General features: G+C 44.5%; 1 protein-coding gene across 2 annotated transcripts in view; it reads left to right on the top strand.

Annotated features, from left to right (window-relative positions):
- Positions 1–2: 2 nt before the first annotated feature.
- bcr (BCR activator of RhoGEF and GTPase) overlaps positions 3–17,358 on the top strand; it is a 35,721-nt gene continuing 18,365 nt past the window's right edge. Inside the window, exons 1-2 of one of the 2 annotated variants that reach the window (XM_049737892.2) lie at positions 3–1,700; positions 1,785–2,261. In XM_049737892.2, the coding sequence (XP_049593849.1) occupies positions 701–1,700; positions 1,785–2,261 (1,477 nt within the window). In that variant the 5' untranslated portion in view covers positions 3–700. Of the gene's footprint in view, positions 2,262–17,358 lie in introns of both variants that reach the window. The other variant, XM_049737891.2, reaches the window with a different exon arrangement.

Raw genomic sequence — 17,358 nt, 5'->3', positions numbered from 1 at the left:
CACTCTCTCTGTCTTCACATTTGTGAGATGGGAGCACACACAGCCGCATCATCACGGCCCAGCAAGCACGACCAAACCGCTGGGGAAAAGCGGACTAAATTACAACATTACCACACACACGGGGTAAGAAAATGAAGATAGTAACCGAACGGTTGACTGCCACCGAACCGCCGTCTCGGTTTTTACACGAGTCCGATACTGTCTTCGCTTACGTTACGTCCGTATGATCCTTTCTCCGTACGCTTAGCCGGTACAAAGGAGCAGCAGCACCTGAGATTGAAGCCTAATGGTCGGCTAGGAGTAGACGGACCTGTCGGGGCTACCAAGTCCGGACCTACCCACACAAACCGTCGGCAAACCAAGAGACGGTTTATTTCGTAGACATTTTCTTTCAGGATTCTTTTCTAGTTGACAGTGGACGTCAACTATTTGTTTGAATTCCTTCTTTAAAGTGACATAATCTGGAATAATGTACGAGAAAAAAAGACCGCCTTTTCTCCTCCATTATGTCTCATTCTCCTCCGTCCGGTCATCATAAACAGCCGCTGTGTTGTCCGCAAATGGATATGCTGCCCACGACAAGTGTCATCAGTTTGTGCTGGTGACCAGGTCATCTTAAAGGCCTGTTGAAAACACTATTTAATCACAGGTGAGCTGTTGTGAGGAAAGCTTGCGTTGGATTGGACAAATAAAACACAATATGGTAGAGCCGGTGGGATTCATCGAGGCGTGGAAGGCTCAATTCCCTGAGTCGGAACCCCCCAAGATGGAGCTGAGGTCTGTGGGAGGTATTGAGCACGAGCTGGAGAGATGCAAAGCGTCCATCAGGAGACTGGAGCAAGAAGTGAACAAGGAACGTTTCCGCATGATCTACCTGCAAACCCTCCTAGCCAAGGAGAGGAAAAGCTATGACAAACAGCGCTGGGGCTTTAGGAAAACGCCTCTCAATGAGGGGGTGGACCCCAATGCCTCTCAGGGGGCAGAGTCTCAGCAGCCACACATGCAGGAGACCGGTGGGGTGGGTTGCGGCGGGTACGGTGCCGCTCCTATCGTGGACAGAAGCCGATACCAGCCTCACGGAGATGGAACCGGCAGAGCCAAACCGAGACCCCAACCGGCGAGGAAGTCGGCATCCCACGGAGATGGGCTGGAGTCAGCTTTCGACGCACCCCAACAGGCTGAGTCGACATCCTGTGACAATCTGGACGGGCTCTCGCCCTCCAAGCAAAGAGGAGGCGTCTCCGCGTCGCCCCGAAGGCCAGTACTTCCGCCCCCGGATAAGGAGCTGCCCTGCGACCCCAAAGACAAGCTTGGCATGGGCCTCGGTGTGGCTGCTCTAAGATCCAACTTTGAGAGGATCAAGCGGGCCAACTCTCACTCTGTGGGCGATAAAGGTCAAGAGAAGCAGCCGCCGTTGCCACCGCCACCATTCTACACCAACATGGAGTTCCACCACGACAGGGGGCTGGTTCGGGTCAATGAGCGCGAGGTCTCGGACAAGATCAGCTCCCTGGGGAACCAAGCCATGCAGATGGAGCGGAAGAGATCCCTGCACTCGCTGCCTGGTAACCTGGCAACCGTGGCCGGGGAGCTCCGCGCCAGACCCGTGTACAGGGGGCGGTCCACCGAGAGCACCTGTGGCTACGATGCAGAGTATGAAGACGGAGAACCCAATCAGAGACTTCAAAGATCCAACGGTGGTAAGCCTCCTCCACCGCCTTGGCAACCCTCTGATTTCCAAGCTTACTCCAGCGTCTATGTCGGTGGCGTAATGATGGGCGAAGGCGGTGGCGGCGGCGACGGGCGAGGCGGCGTCCAAATGCGAGACCACGGCGGCGGTGACGACCACCTCCTGACGTGGCCCCGCCGCTCATACTCCCCGGGGAGCTTCGAGGACGTCGGCGGGGGCGGCGGCTACACGCCGGACTGCAGCTCCAACGAGAACCTGACGTCCAGCGAGGAGGACTTCTCGTCGGGACAGTCCAGCCACGTCTCGCCCAGCCCCACCACGGCCTTCCGGCGACCCTTCCGAGAGAAGAGCCGCTCGCCGTCGCAGAACTCCCAGAACTCCCAGCACTCCTTCGACAGCAGCAGCCCACCGACGCCGCAGTCGCAGAAGCGGCACCATCGGCAGCAGGGGGGCCACGTGGTCATGTCGGAGGCCACCATTGTCAGCGTTCGCAAGACCGGTCAAATCTGGCCACCTGCTGTACATCACGGGAGAATGTCGCACGATAACAGTTTCCATGGAGACCACCTCGGTGAGTAACCTTTGTGTTGAACGTGTGTCTTGTGAGTGTAAAGCGTATGCGTGCAGTCTCTTCTTCAGATGTTAGCCTCGCGTGGGAGAAAGATCTCCTGCTGCTTATTCCTGGAATGTCACTCGTGTGGGAGAACAATGCAGTCAGTCTTTGTTGAAGCGGCCTTTTCTCACATGAGATCGCCGTCTGGAAATCCAATCGCAGTTGTCTGTCTGACTAAATGAAGCGATTCTCATGCTTGTGGTTCAACCTCAGTTTAACGCTGGTGGTGTTTTTTTCTTTGACAAACACGTTTGTTGGCTTCAACTTCAGACATTCCCCCCCCCCCCCTCACTAGTAGTAGGCAGATAATCGGCCCTTTGTTCGACCAAAGTCCTGAAAGGCCAACTAATCAGATATCTCTAAAAAATGATCGTGAACAATTATCACGTTCTTCTTCAGGCTGATTATAATTTTCTATTTTACTGCCCCCTGCAGGTCAGTTTGGCACTACAACAGGAATCTGCTTTCGGGAAGTGCTAAATTTCATTTGATTATTCAAGTGCGGTTCTCGATTATGTGTCGAGCTTTGGGTTTATTGATAATGAGAGGCACACTTTATCCTAATTCCAGCGCAAGTGCATATTTATCATATCATTATTCCGGGATGTGTCACAGTCTGAAATCAGATAGCACTCATTGCCTAAATTTCCCGCAGACGCGTCTCCTGTCTGTTCATCCATAATTCATTTATTTGAACTGTGCCACTGACATTGTGGCCCTGGTTGAAATCAAATGTGAGTGTTTTTTTGTGTCTGTGCTTTTTGTTTTGCCCCCCCCCCCCCAGGCAGGATGTGATGGGCAGAGTAGTACAAGAATTCTCACATCCTGTGTGGAACATTTGCAGTCAATGTGAAAGATGTGTTGAAGTGATTTTTGCAGGAAAAACATTGCCACAAGCATTAAGATTGTGCACAGTTAGCAAAAAAAAAAAAAAATGGAGCTCAGTTACAGCTGCTATGTTGAGGATTATCACGGCGCTGTCTGCTCTCTTTGTTTTAGCATCTTTTCCACCACAATGAGCCCTGTGGGGAGGAAGATGGAGGATTGGGGGGGGGGGGGGGGGGGGGTATGTGTTTCAGACTGACATATTTAGCAGGATAATCTAGATTGGTGGGTAAGAAGTTTGTTTGACACCCTGTGGAGATGGACCCTGTTTTCCGCCATGCATGCGTAAAGCTGATGAGGGCCAACAGGCTGACAGTGTCGGTGATGATGATAAATGTTGCATCATTTCGAGGCCCCCGCGTTGCACGGTCGGAAGCCGAGGAGGACACTTTTGAGCCGGCGAGGCAGAGCTGTCGTCTCTCGCTCGGCTGGTCAAGAGATGCCCAGATGGGAAGATCTCGCCCGTTGCGTAACGGGAATACACACACACAGATACACAAACAAAAACACACATTGTTGTAAACACTTTGAAGCTCTCAGCAGGAGAAAATGAAGTTGCGGGCAGCTGTGGGATGCTGTCACCTCTCACGTGCGTGCCCAAGATGCGTAACAGCAACAGAATGTCGTCAATGTCTTTTGAGATAATGACAGATGAGAAAAAAAATTAAAGGAAAGAACGTTCTCTAGTGTGTCATTCGGAGGGAATGCTTTGCAAGTTAAAGGCAAGGAGTTACAAAATAGTGTGGCATGCGATGTAATAGAACAGGTCTTTTTGCAATATTTGTGTGCGACCTTTGACCTGTTCCATCAGGAGTCATGATTTCAAAAGCACTATTAAGTGAGCCTGACAAATTTTCCACAAGAATATTTTGATAACTTCTTCAAATGAATGTTTGCAACCAGTTACAAGAGTTTGAGTGTCTGGAATTAGGGAAATAAATAGAATAGCATGGCTAGCATAGCTAACTAGCATGGCTAACGTGTTTCCACTCTGACGTTACGTCACAAGTGGCAAAGACCTGTTAGAAAAAATAAATAAAAATTATGTGATATTTATTTATGCACCTGTAGGTTAAATGAAATTTATTTACTCAAAAAAATGGTTTGTACACATTTTTGTTTGGCACAAATTTTTAGATTATTCGAGCAAGAATTGGCTATGATTCTAGACTAAACAATTATGTCGTTTTTGGGGGGAAATACCGAGTACATAAGATATTACGGGTTAAATAGCAAACTGCTGCACATTTGGCGAAAGACGCGTTCAACAAACGCATTTCAATGTGTGCAGGGAAAGAAGATGAGATCAGATTTGTGGAAAGGTTGAATGAAAGTGATTAAGCGTTAGGAGGATTAGTTCTGTTAGCTGGCCTGTCCACTGCTATTACTTTGAAACATGATGTGACACGGACCTTTTAGCAATATTACTTCATGGTAAGAAAGCGCTTTGATTTTATATTTTTTTTTATTTTGCAATGAATCAATTAGGACCAGAAAGGGTCAAGCCTGCTCACCTCTGAGATGTTTTTGGAAGGTGTAAGCCACTTGTGGCATTGCGTGATGACCTGAATTCGCTTTTGCTGCATCAGCATTTGAAATCGGTTCCCCGTCATATGAACCCAAAGAATACTCAAGTGAAGATAGTTCTAAAAGACACAGAGCTGGTCTTGCGTGTGGATCTGTCTCGTGTTTGTGTACGTGCGAGGGATTTTCTCCACAAATCCTGTAACAAGCCAGCCATGAGTGGAGGTGACAGTGTGCAGCGGCATTGCCAGAGTGTAAGCTGGCTGCCAGACTGGATCGCAGGAGGTCTTCTTACACGTCTTCCATCTGAGATTTGTGTAGAAGTAGATCCTGGAACGCTGTGTGTTTTAACGTTCAATATTTTACTGTCACGATTTTTTATTAATTAACCCTTGTGTGTATTTATTGGCGATAAGGGAAAACGAGGTCTTCTCATTTTTAGCATCTGCCTGGATTGTGATATACAGCTCTGGTAGTAAAATGCTCTTGGAAAATCCCTTCTGGTAACTCCCCCTTCTTTCTCTTTCCTGGCCCACCTCATATCAGACGCTGAGTTTATGTGGACTGCCCACCGCAGGCTTTTTTTTGTGTTTTTCTGTGTATCCTTGGTAAGATGCACAGGGGTCGTAAAACACAGGCAGCTCTCTAAAGGCGTGGGGGGATGGTGCGGCGTGCTAATGTGAGGATATAAAGACCTGCTTGATTTTATTTACGGCGCAGATCAGAAGCTGGGACGGCTTCTTATGAAAATGAATAACCGATCGGGCCTCATTTGTCTTTATTATGTGGCGCTCCTGTCTAGACATTAAAGGGACATTGGGCCTATTTTACATGAGAATTTACAGCTTGTTGGCAGCTTGTGAAAACTATTGTTGGATCGTGTCCTCTGAGACTCTGAAGAGTCTTCAAGTGCAGTTGGAATCTCCCAAACGACATTTCTCGGGAAGTATTGTTCCAATTAAAAGTCTATTTATTTGGCAAAGCCTTGCTATCGTGAAACATTTCTTCAATGCAAACAATGTTTTGATAAACAATTTAACAAATGTACATTCACTGACAGATTTATGATGACTATGAGTTTGTTGTATAATGGAAAACGTCCTTTAACGATTAAAGCAATCCCAACGTAATCCCCCGGTGGACACGAGCAGTCACTGCTGCGACACCCACGTCACCCACATGTTGTCCTCTGGATCGGGGCCGGTGGTGGTGGGGGGGGGGTTCAACCCAAAAGCAGTCTAGTCATGCGAACATGTCAACTTTAATCCGCTCTCTTTTGTCTGGGAATTACAAACTAATTCCGATTAACATTAGCCTTTCGCTTCCTTCATGTAACACACCCATGCTAATGCGCCATGTCCTATATATTTCACATGGGATTAGCACAGAGCAGCTAGCTTGCGCCGGTTGTGCAACTGTTTGCTTGAGAGGTTGATGAAATGGAAAGATAACAGAGGTCAAATTTAAATTGAGCATTTATCTCCAAGCTAGCTTTAGAAAGTCATTTCCACCTTACAAGTGGGGGGTGGGGGGAACCAAGGAGTGATGAAAGTCATGACCCCCACCCCCCCTCCGCCTTACAGAGGCCCCACTGTAATCATCTGTTGGGGGGTTTAACCGCAGAAAGTCTATAAAGCGACATGATCAATGGTAAATGTCAGCAGCAGCAGGCCACTTTGTGGACCCGCCCGATCGTACACACCTCCGATTGACTCGGTTTGTCACGTGACACAAAACACCCATGTTTTAACCATAACACGGCTCGGAGGCACGGAAAAGCAAACATCTCATTTTACGATTTTTTGAACAAACCATGGAAAATTGACTACAAAATACTTTTGGGATGAAGTAGAAATTTATTTCTCAAATTTTCAATAATAATAAAAAAAATCCTCACGGAGTTATTCCAAATGTTAGTATTTCCAGAAGAATGGAAACATTGAGTAACTCCATGTTTGCATTTTCTGTCAGTATAACGACCAGGTGTCCCAATACTATTGTCAATAGTGTACACACTGATGTCACCACTCTCCAATTCCTCCTCATTGTGTGCCGTGTTTGCTGTGGGCAGCTTGATGGCTTTGTTCAATAAATAGCAGTTGTTAATCGCTGCCGGTGTGTGTCCGTCCGTGCATGCGAGAATGACGCTGGTAGCGAGACTGTAGGATAAAGTAGCCATGCTGTAAAAATAAAAAACACATTATCTGGCTAATGAGCAAAGTGGCCGGCTGTTGGCAGCCGACCCGGTTCCTTTGGCGAGTGCAGTGGAGCAGAGTCGGAGGATTTTTTTTTTTTTCCCTTCAAAAACAACACTGTAAAAACTGATTGAACTGCATTTGTTCCAGGCTGGGCACAGACTTTGATTCCTGTAGCGTGTCGTAACTGGAGAATGCATAGTTTGGCTAGTTTAAAAAGTACAGAAATGCATAAAGTTGACACATTTTGGTTTTAACAATTAAAAATATAACCACTAAATTAAAGAAGAGCGTTTTGAATGTTTTTATTGATACACGATCAAGGTTTTTGGGGTCGGACAGACAGTCTCTGTTGTTTTGTTCGAGATTTACTCGCCAACACAAACAACCGACTTTAGCGTTCAACTATGCTGACGGCCAAAGCCACGTCGGTTTTAATACGTTCTTTATTTAAAAATAGTGTCGTGTAAACAATCTCCACCACAATCTGGTCTTGGCAGTGGTCTCCTCGCTACTGAGTGCTCGTGTTGAAATATTGTGAATGAAAGCAAGTCTGTGAAAGTTATTATGGTGGAACTTCCTGGATAATTTACGGAGCAGACCAGAAGGGGAGGAAACGGTTCTAAGTGGATTCTTTAGAAGTAGAAGAGGATAGATGCTGATGTATTTAAAAAAGATCATTTCAAGTTGACATTTTCATTTATTTGTCGAGGTTTTTGTTGTAGAGGGAGAGTTTAAATCCGAGCTCCTGGGGGAGATCATATTCCATGTTGTGATCTGTTCCTCAACATCTCTTTCCTGAATGGCCTTCGGGTAGCAACCATGCTTCTGCCATTTGTCTTTTATGTCACTTTATACTCCTTCATCGGTCCGCCTCCCGCTTTTAAGTTTGCCTCTTTTGGCTTGAAGCAAACCACAAGACGCATATTCTAAGGCTGATTGACCGACAATTGAGATGGTTCACCAAAGAGATGGTATTTTAGTGTAAAAGATATTTGGGAAAGGATTATCATGCTAGATGAGTATTTTGTTCATTCTTTTGGGGGCTTCTGCAACATTCAAATTACTTCTTAGCTAGCTAGTTAGCTTAGCGCTAAGCATTACCCAAGTTTGAAAACAATAAGGATGGGGGACTGTGGTCAAGCATGCTTGAAGCTATTTTCACACTGAGCCAGATACTGTGATGTCATCAACTAGCGTAGCCCGACCCTATAATGTTATTTGTTGCCTATTTCTGTCCATTTTTCCAAGAAGTGCAGTGTGTGCGTTAATTTGACCATTTCGGTCGAACTAACCCTAACCCTGTTACGGAACAGTGGAAAACTATTTGGCACAGTTATATCTGGCGTTGTTAGTGTAAACAAGCTAAGCGGCGATGATGATGTCATTGTGTTATAACGAAAAAAGACGGCTTTCATGTTAACGCAACGTATTAAGGCCATACATGATGTTTCCAATTGTTCTGCTTGTCTTTGAGTCGAATAGTTGCTTGTAGTAAAGTCTGTTTTTTGAGTATACTCACTTTTAGATACCCTCTGATTATGTTTTATGTGTTTCTTTATTGTGGGATTCCACACTTCCTGCCAAGTGTCCACATGGTGTCCACATGGCCAAAACCGTCTCCTTTTACAGAGCTATTCCTCTTTTCCTTCCCTTACTCTCAATTCTTCTTTGCCTTCCATCATCACTTTGTTTCCACGTTTCCTCCTCTTGTTCTCTGATATCTTTATGTGTCACTGTCTCTCATTTGGCCCACTTTATGAGCCTATAAATGGCAGCACTTGCTCAAGGCTAATTGCTTTTGATGGGACCCGGAGACATTTTCTGTGTCACATCTGCGAGGTACAGTAGTAACTTGTCAAATTGGCGAGGATTTTCCGGGACTGCCTGCGAACAAAGAAGCCGAGGGGGAGGTTGGGGATGTGAAATCTAAAACCAAATGCCTTTCTCTGCCATTCATTATTGATGCTGAACTGGCTGTTGTAATATCGGGTGTCCAATTCCCCCGCTTTGCACGGCGCCCACCCCTGGGTCACGATGACACCATAGCCGTAGTCGCTATATTCGCAATTATATCGAAAGCGAAGCAAGTCATTAGTTCATAACGAGCATAACTTAGCATATTAGCATACGTAGCAGTTAAGATTGATAACATTGAGACTTAGCATGTTCACCACACAAACAAGGAATCTAGTAAGCCCTATCACGTTTTCGCAACTCCTTATTTAGCAGTAAACAGCGAAAAGAACGAGTTCGTGACGCGCAGCCGCCATGAGTCATAATACCTGGGAGGCCAGATGGAATTCTCGCGCTGCGGGGGGACGCTGGTCTGTTTTAGTGTGACATTCGAATCCATCATAAGAGGTCACACGCGTTCACGGATGATTCAAAGCTGGTTTTCTCTGACGCCAGGCTGTAAATGTTCTTGTTTACAACCAGACCGTCACCGTACAAAAGCCGCACGTAGTGGCGACATTTGATGACACAGTCGTTTAAATCATAGGGTTCCCACCCTTTTCGACGACACGGGGGTAGTTAGTCAACGTAGAACCTCGACGGACTGAGGAGAGACCTCGACTGAATGGATACTGTCATGTAAATATGCATAACATCAAGTTAAACAAACAACTTGACTCGTTGCGCAATACGTACAAAAATAAATCCTGACTCATCGTACATCGGAGCCATAAGTCTGTTTTCGTTAAAGTGCGCTTCTACCAGCAGGTTGACCTCTGGAAAAAAAAAATCTATAGCTAGTGCCGACTGTATGCGCCTGAAAAGAAAATTGAATAAACGCGTTAACGAAACACCACGGCAACAAATATTCATAAGTGTATTGATCTTTTAAGTGGATTCATAGCAAGGTCAGCCATCAGACCACCTCTATGAATCTATCAGTTGACGGCGTGGGCGATGCGGTGGGAAAGCTTTCACCTTCATGTGGTGCACCCGAATTTTGTTGCAGCTGAGCCGCACAAGAGAAATCCCTTCAAGGATCATGAAATTGTAAAAGGAATCTATTTTTACACCATGTGACTGGACATAAAATGGCAAATGCACGTCACGTGCAAGAAATGAGCAGCGCCGAATGAACGTCTAATTAAATCTGGCCTTGTGGTTGTGGCGCAGTGCTAATGGTGACTTTTATATAGCCAAGTCTGCATGAGCGTGCAGAGCGAGGACATAAAACGAATCTCATGAAAATTAGACGTCTTTATTTTGTTAACTCCAGCAGGAGTTTAGCATATTTATGATTATTTGGTTGGACATTTTCTCGCAGGTATCTTAAAAATGTTTCGCTTGGATTGTCGTTGAGTCAGTTAGCAAAACAGAATAGCTAGCTGTTAGCTTTCGAGCCAATTAGCAAGACAAAATTGATTGATGCTACTTTTGCTGCTTCCCCGAGTGGGAAATTAACCAGTCAAACCTGTACTGTGTGTGTGTGGAGTGGAAAAGCAACATTTGACGCAGCGTCGTCATGCTACTTGACAGACGTTATTTACTATAACACGCATTGTTGGCATTTTTATGGGTCCATATTGTGAATGAAGAATGTCCTTCAGTATTTTGTCCATGCAAAACTATGGCGCTAACTCACATAGCATTTAAAAACACGTGATGGGTAATTGTCATTTATAGCATCACTTATGGTTACACGTTTACGGGTCGTGTTGTTGTAGTAGTTCAGGATGCCCGAAACATTTTGACTTTAGGGACTTTTCAGAGAGACTTGTCTAGCTCAGATTAAAATGAATGTGGCATCTTGCCACAAATACTGCTGGAGCCTTTTTCTGTCAGCCTCAATGTTGTGATCAGAGTGACTAAATCTTCCCCACCGCCTGTGAGGATGTCTGCATGTCTTTTTAAGACTTAAAGATGATTTGCCTAAGAAGCTAGTTTTAAAAAAAAAATATTCGTATGCCTGGAGTGTATTCTTGAATTATTGTTGCTTACAATGCAGATAAAAACAGCCCCCCACCCCGCCTCACTTTCAATAACTTTAAGTATTTTATGTTTGACAATTTAACAGCAATAAAAAAACTATTTTTTATATTTATTATTATTTATTCATATATGAAACTAAGATTTTTTTTATGACTGAATATTATATATTTTTTTGTCTTATTATTTGCAGTGCCTAGGACATGTTAAGATGAACATTTTAAATCCCCCCCTTCGTCTCTCTTCCTCACTCTGTCCATCACTTTACTTTTAAAATTCATGTCCCCCCCCCACCCCCCCGCTGAACATCTTACGTAAGTGAATTAAAACGCAATGCAGCGCTTCATTTTTCCGAGGCCGTTTTCATCGTGGGAGTTCTCTCCAGCCGAGGGAGCGCGTCTGATTCGTCCGTGAATCTGCATGATTCGGACATGATTCAGCATAACCTTAATGTGAATCTCCGACCCCCCCTTTTCAAAATGCCTTTCATTTCAGTGAGACACAATGCCGTAAGACTTTGTGTGTGCATATTCAAGCACTTAAAAACGAGGTCTACTAAGAATAACCCTACTGAAACATTCATCCATCTTGCTGACTTAACAGCTTGTGTAATTTATAGCAGCTAAGGTTACGAGTGATTGTGTTAAATGGATTTGGATCAACTGCACGACATTTTTCTATTGCCATTTCCACACCAAAGACAAATTTTGCTCCTTCTACTAAATTTTATCGTTTTTAAAAAGGAAGAATAACAGAATTGGCCATTTTTTAAAACTAGCTAACGTGTTCAATTTCATGACTCAGCAAGTTTGAGTTTTGCTAACTCCTGGATCATGCTTTGTCTCCCTTTGAGTAATAAATTAATCAATCATTATATATTTGTAATTGTTATCGGAATTTTACCCTACCAAATATCGGAATCTGTTCGACTTTTCTGTTCATGAGGCATTTCTGGGTCTGTTTTAAAATGTCTCATGTTGTGATGAAGATGAACTGAATCTCACGGCACTTTCCCACGACCTTCTATATTTCTTCTATGACCACCCTTACTCACCCCCCTCCTCCCCCACTTACCTTTGTATTTGAATCGTCCCTAGTTTTGGGTATCAGTGGCCTACCATCGACGAAAAGTGGGTCACTCGCGGGTCTCGGCGAGCCATTATTTGTCGTCACTCGAGTGTAGCGAAGCCCCGCTGGCCTTTGTCTCACTTCTCAAAGGATAATAGTCTCCCTCTTTTTGCCCCCCCTTCTGGCCGTCCGTCCTTGACCACGGCTTGACTCAGCGCCGCCTCAGGCTCACTGCCAAGGGCCCGCTGTTCAGTGCTAAAAGGTGAATTACTCCGACAAAATTATCATTTTGTCCATGTGTGTTTGTTTACTAATTTGATTGACTTCCTAATAGGAGATGATGAGCTTGCCAGAGAATACGATGGGGCATTCAAGAAAGAAGGTAAACTGAGTACCGTTGAGTGATTTTAAAAAAACCAAAGTAAGCCGAGGTCACGAGTCCAATTACCGCACGCGCCTTTTGAGCACCCTTGCATTTTTTAGTCGATCGTTCATCTTTCTGACAGTATTTTCCTGTCAAGACAAGGACCCTATTGATTTCTCCTTGGTTCTGTTTATAAGCAATGCTATGCAAAAGAAAATACTCCCGAGTAGAAGTCGGGCCAAAGGACCCCATTGGCACTCCAATGCGTAAAATGTTGATCCATGATTACCGCCATATTTTTCATAATTGTTTGGTAATTCATGAATTCAGTTCAGTTTTCCGTAGCAATAGGAAATCGAAGGTAATACAGTAAAAAATAACTTATTAGAGCACCTCACAGTGATTTGGCTCAGTAAATCAGATGTAAATATTTCAAGCGGTACACTTGAAGCGCTAATTTGAGTTAATTGTTTCCATGCGCTCGGCTTCCTCTTTTGCCCTCGTAGATAAAACGCAGTGTGAGCTGGATATGGGTCAGACCACCTCCTTTGACATGCATTGTGTGAGTTTTGAGTGTGTGTGAGTGTGTGTGGTGCACTGAGATCGCAGCAGTTTATTTCTGCTCAGTGTCACGGCGACACTATTAAGGTACAATGCGGTTGTTCCGACGGCTCACACTCAAATGATAAAACTTATATGAAAAAAAATAAGTCAAGGCTGTCCCAGGGAAAAAAAATAGGATTGGGTTTCCGTGCAGACCCTGTAAGGGCACATTATATGAAGAAATAGTTCTGGCTCATGTGCATTCTTCCCCTTTGGTCTCCTTCCTGCCGCCATCCTTCAGACGCTTCAGCGGCACAACAGCCACAAGGGAATCGTTGCAGTTGTGGTCGCTCAAAGTTGATTTGAGGACCTTCGGGAGTCTCGGGCTTTAATTTGATTTTTGTTCTTGGGGCCACGATGCTATTTTCAGCCCGTTTGTGATTTATTTCGCTTGCCTAGACTTTAGCCTTTTTGCAAACGGCCTTTTTGTGAGGGCTGCAGAGGCGAGTTGCGGTCAAGTCGTTCATGTTCCCTGTAAAAAAAAAATAATAATAATTTGAACCACAACTTTAAGAATGGAAGGCAAAATTCTTGGAGTACCTGATATAGTGCGAATGTCCCGACTTAGCAGTTTTGGAGTGTTTGCGAAGTGTTTTAAATTGGTGACAAACTGCATAATGTGTCTTCTCTTTAAAAATACAAAACACAAGCAGCCCAGGGATCATCGCAGCCTTGTAGAAGAGAAGATGCTAAAAATACTCCGCTGCATCCCGCTGTGTGCTAGCATCTCTTGTTTGTTTACCTTTGTGCATACGCTTGTGTCAGCTATTCAGGCGTGCCGAGTTTGCCTCTGGGTCATCGAGATGTGTGCTTCCAGCTTAAAACGTGTTTGCCTCTCGTGACGACTTAATGCTCCGAGTATCGACGCTCGGAAGAAGAAAATGCAGTCCGCCTATCTGCTTTGCAAGTTAAGCAGGTTGACGGACGGAAGGAATTAGTAGCTCGCTACAAGGGACGTCAATCAGAGCTGTCAGTTGAGTCGACGGTATTGAACACAAACAGGAAGTGGGTTACAAAATAAAATCGACAACAAAAGGTTAAGAGACAGCTTTGGGATTGATCGTTTGGATTTATTAGGTGGTGTGTGGTTCATACGAAGCTAAATCCTTTTTTTGACGTTTGGTAGTCTTGGCTTATCCCCTGTGCTTCCATCTTGCTAAACACACACACACACACACACAGTGGTTGGCTGCTCTGATTCATTGTCACACATACGCCTCACAGGCATGATGACTACTTTGTTCTTCTACTGCAGTTCCTCCTCTCGAGCTGTCTGCCGCGCCATGTGGCATTTTCGTGTGTGTGTGTGTGTTATATTTTTTTCGTTCGGCACAGCCCTAAGCATCCCACCTTTTATTGTGCGACTATTTCTCTTTCAGTAGCTATTTTGGCTTGACCGCACAAGAAAAATACTCCATTGCCTCTGCGCACATCTGTCTGGCGGTGGAGTAACCGTGCACCATTTCCACGAGAAGCCGCCCCACCCCCCACCTGCTCGACCCACCGCACGTGCACACCCTTTGAGAATTTGTCTTTGTGTGAATGTGTACAGCAAGCCCGAGGCCCCTCACTGCGAAACACTTGACTCGAATAATGCGTGACGTTGAGTTCATTTTTTTCACTTTTGCTTCTTAAGTGCCTATTGGTCAGACATTTTAGTCCGGCTCATGATTATTTCCTCCAAGCTATCCTCAATGCGTTCTCCACGTAAACATGGCTTCAAACGTTTTTTTTTTCCAACTTGATTGCACTCCATTTCACAGATTCACCACCATTGTGTTTCTTGTTTTTCTTTGTGGCATAGGAGGCAGAAACTGAGATTTCGAATTTTGTACGTGGATAAAAAAAAATGAGAATGGAATTCACTCAAGGCTGTTTGGGGGTTTTTTTAGTAAAGAAAAAAAAAATGGTGGATTTTTGTGTTCACCCTTGAAACCGTGTTAGCTACGAGAGGACGGATAGCTACAAGCGCTCTAAAAGCACTTTACATGGCTGAATGCTCGCTTGTATATTGAAATAGCAGCCGTGGGCGTGCATCTCTATATATGCCATGCCATGCCCTCACCTGCTTGTGGTGTCACGTTACATAAGCATGCTAATGTTACCGCTAGCGCCACAATAGCATAAAAGCAAAACAAAAGACGAGTGGGGGCCTTAAGGTGACACACATCATAGAGTGAGGAAAATGTGGTTAGAGACAGTTTCCTTATTATGTCTTTGAGCCCAAAATGTATATGTTTCCCCTCAAGGCACCAGACAAGAACGTCACATGATTCCTTTGTGTCTCTCTTGAGCACGGTGGAAAAGTGACGAGCACTTCTGCCTCACACTTTTCAGGTTCAGGTTTGAGTCTGCTTCCACCTTCCTTGTTGGAGGCCTATAAATAAAGGCTTTTTTATTTATAGTGTCCAGCCTGAGTGCCTGGAGATGGAATTCGTATTTTTGATTAATATTTAACCCTCCTAAGAGTACCAAGCAGTACTCAAGGTCCTTTTGGTTTGGTTTTGGTCACATGTTCATTGAAGGACGATTAAATAGCGTGGTCAGATAAAAACATATATTTTTTTAAATGTGCGTATGACTTTTTTGTCATCTGAACTGACAGATTTCATTTGTTAATCTTAATCAATTACCGATGTATTAGCTTTGCTAGATTAAAGCGTGGCTGAAGGACACAAAGAATGATCGTTCCATCTGTTCTTCATAAATCTGTTTATTTTCTTCAAATATTTTCTCTCTGCCTAAGCCATGTATTACGATTACATAATCCACTTTTCCTCTTCAGTGCATTATTAATGAGAAAGAGAGTAGGCAAGACTGTAAACATGCCACGGACGCTATTTCATAAGTGTGCTTCGGTTGAGGGGTTAAAAATGCGGTCCGGGACCAAAAAGATCCGGGTTTGACTCTGTCGACCGGCAGGATCTCTTGGGTGTTAGTCACACATGCTAAGTGCTACGCTAATCATTCAAAATGTGATATTGCTAATGGAAATTCCGAGATCAAACTTATCCAATAATAAATACCGAGTGTGTATTATGAGGTTTGTTAGTTCACAACATTCTCTGTAGATGTTTCGGAAAGTTCAGCTTGATGAGGATAATCAAAAATATCCAAGTTCGGAAATTCTAATGGAACCAATTAAAATAATTGTCCTTCACTCCAATGAGGACAAGCGCTCTCGAAAATGGAAGGACAGATGCGCTTAACATGCAAATATGTTATTTCTACGATCATGTTCTTGTACCTCGTAGGCGTGAATTTGATCAGACATTGTCTGTGGGAGGGCGAGTGTAAGCTACGTTGCCTATCTGTGAAGGCTTTTATCTCCATAATGACTCCACGTGAGTGTTGGACGCAGGTAATATGAAGCCGGGATGCTTCAAGCTGGCAGACAGTCAGACTGGCGCTGTGCCAGTTTCAGGACGCTTGACTATGGCGGAGGAGACGATTCAAATCATTACATATTCACTCGGGATCCTTTTTTTTTTTTTAACCACTTTACGACTAATCGTCGTGAATAAACTTTGTCTTTCAGTCTGGCAGGGTACCTAATTGCAAAAGAAATGCTCTCCTTGTTGGTGGTGGTAACCCTCGGCAACGGTTCCCCGGGAGACTGGCTTTGGCAAATCTCTATGGCCTGTTTAGTAAATTCCTAATTCGTGTCCCCTGAACGGCGCGGGCATAAAGCGCCGGCGGTTTATGGCCCTGAGCTGCGATGATGCGGCGCCTTGTGTTTGACCAGAGATTAAGCAGATTGAAGCTCTTTGTGCTGCCTCGGCTGTTTGTCCGTGATAAGTGTCCCGACCGCAGGCCTTCAGGTCTCAAACGGGGTGCAAAGCCCTTCTGTACCCGTTCGTACATGAGGCATGATTCAAAACAGGATTTACAACATGGGGAAACTGTTTGGACGAGGTGCGGCGACCCCTGTGCTCGGGTTTAAACATTTGTCAATTTATGCAAAAATATTGTCAATTCCAGAACTGAAACAATTTGACTGATGACGCCAAAAAATAAATGTCATTGCAGCCATTATGCTCTGTCAGGAAATGAACCAGCCTAACGATGAGTCATTTTGATTGATAATATAATGTAATGAAGCTCCTAATCAGATTACGGATTATAAAAAAAAAAAGGAAAATTAAATCATGCCGCACAAGACGGTCTGTGTGGAAGCACACGCTGCCTTTTTGGAACAATTTCTTACTTCAAAAACAACGCGTCATCCTGATGTTTGTCTCGGAGAGGATCTCAAGAGCAAGTTACCTGAGATACAAAACTCCCGGGATTCCATTTGAATGACGTTCTTGGTCTCTGAGGTGAAACCACAACAGGAGCTAAATGCAAAATGTAAACACAAAAGAAATTCAAGCCATGTCACATTGCTAATACGGCAAACTGTTGGGTGTTCTTGTCCCATCCCTCCATAAAAAAAAAAAAAGTGATTTGCCCTCGGCAAACTTTCAAAGTACAG

Source organism: Syngnathus scovelli, chromosome 13 (assembly GCF_024217435.2).
Source record: "Syngnathus scovelli strain Florida chromosome 13, RoL_Ssco_1.2, whole genome shotgun sequence".
In the NCBI taxonomy this organism is placed as follows: Eukaryota; Metazoa; Chordata; class Actinopteri; order Syngnathiformes; family Syngnathidae; genus Syngnathus; species Syngnathus scovelli.
Note: the sequence above shows the minus strand (reverse complement) of the source record. Positions and strands in the feature narration are given on the sequence as shown.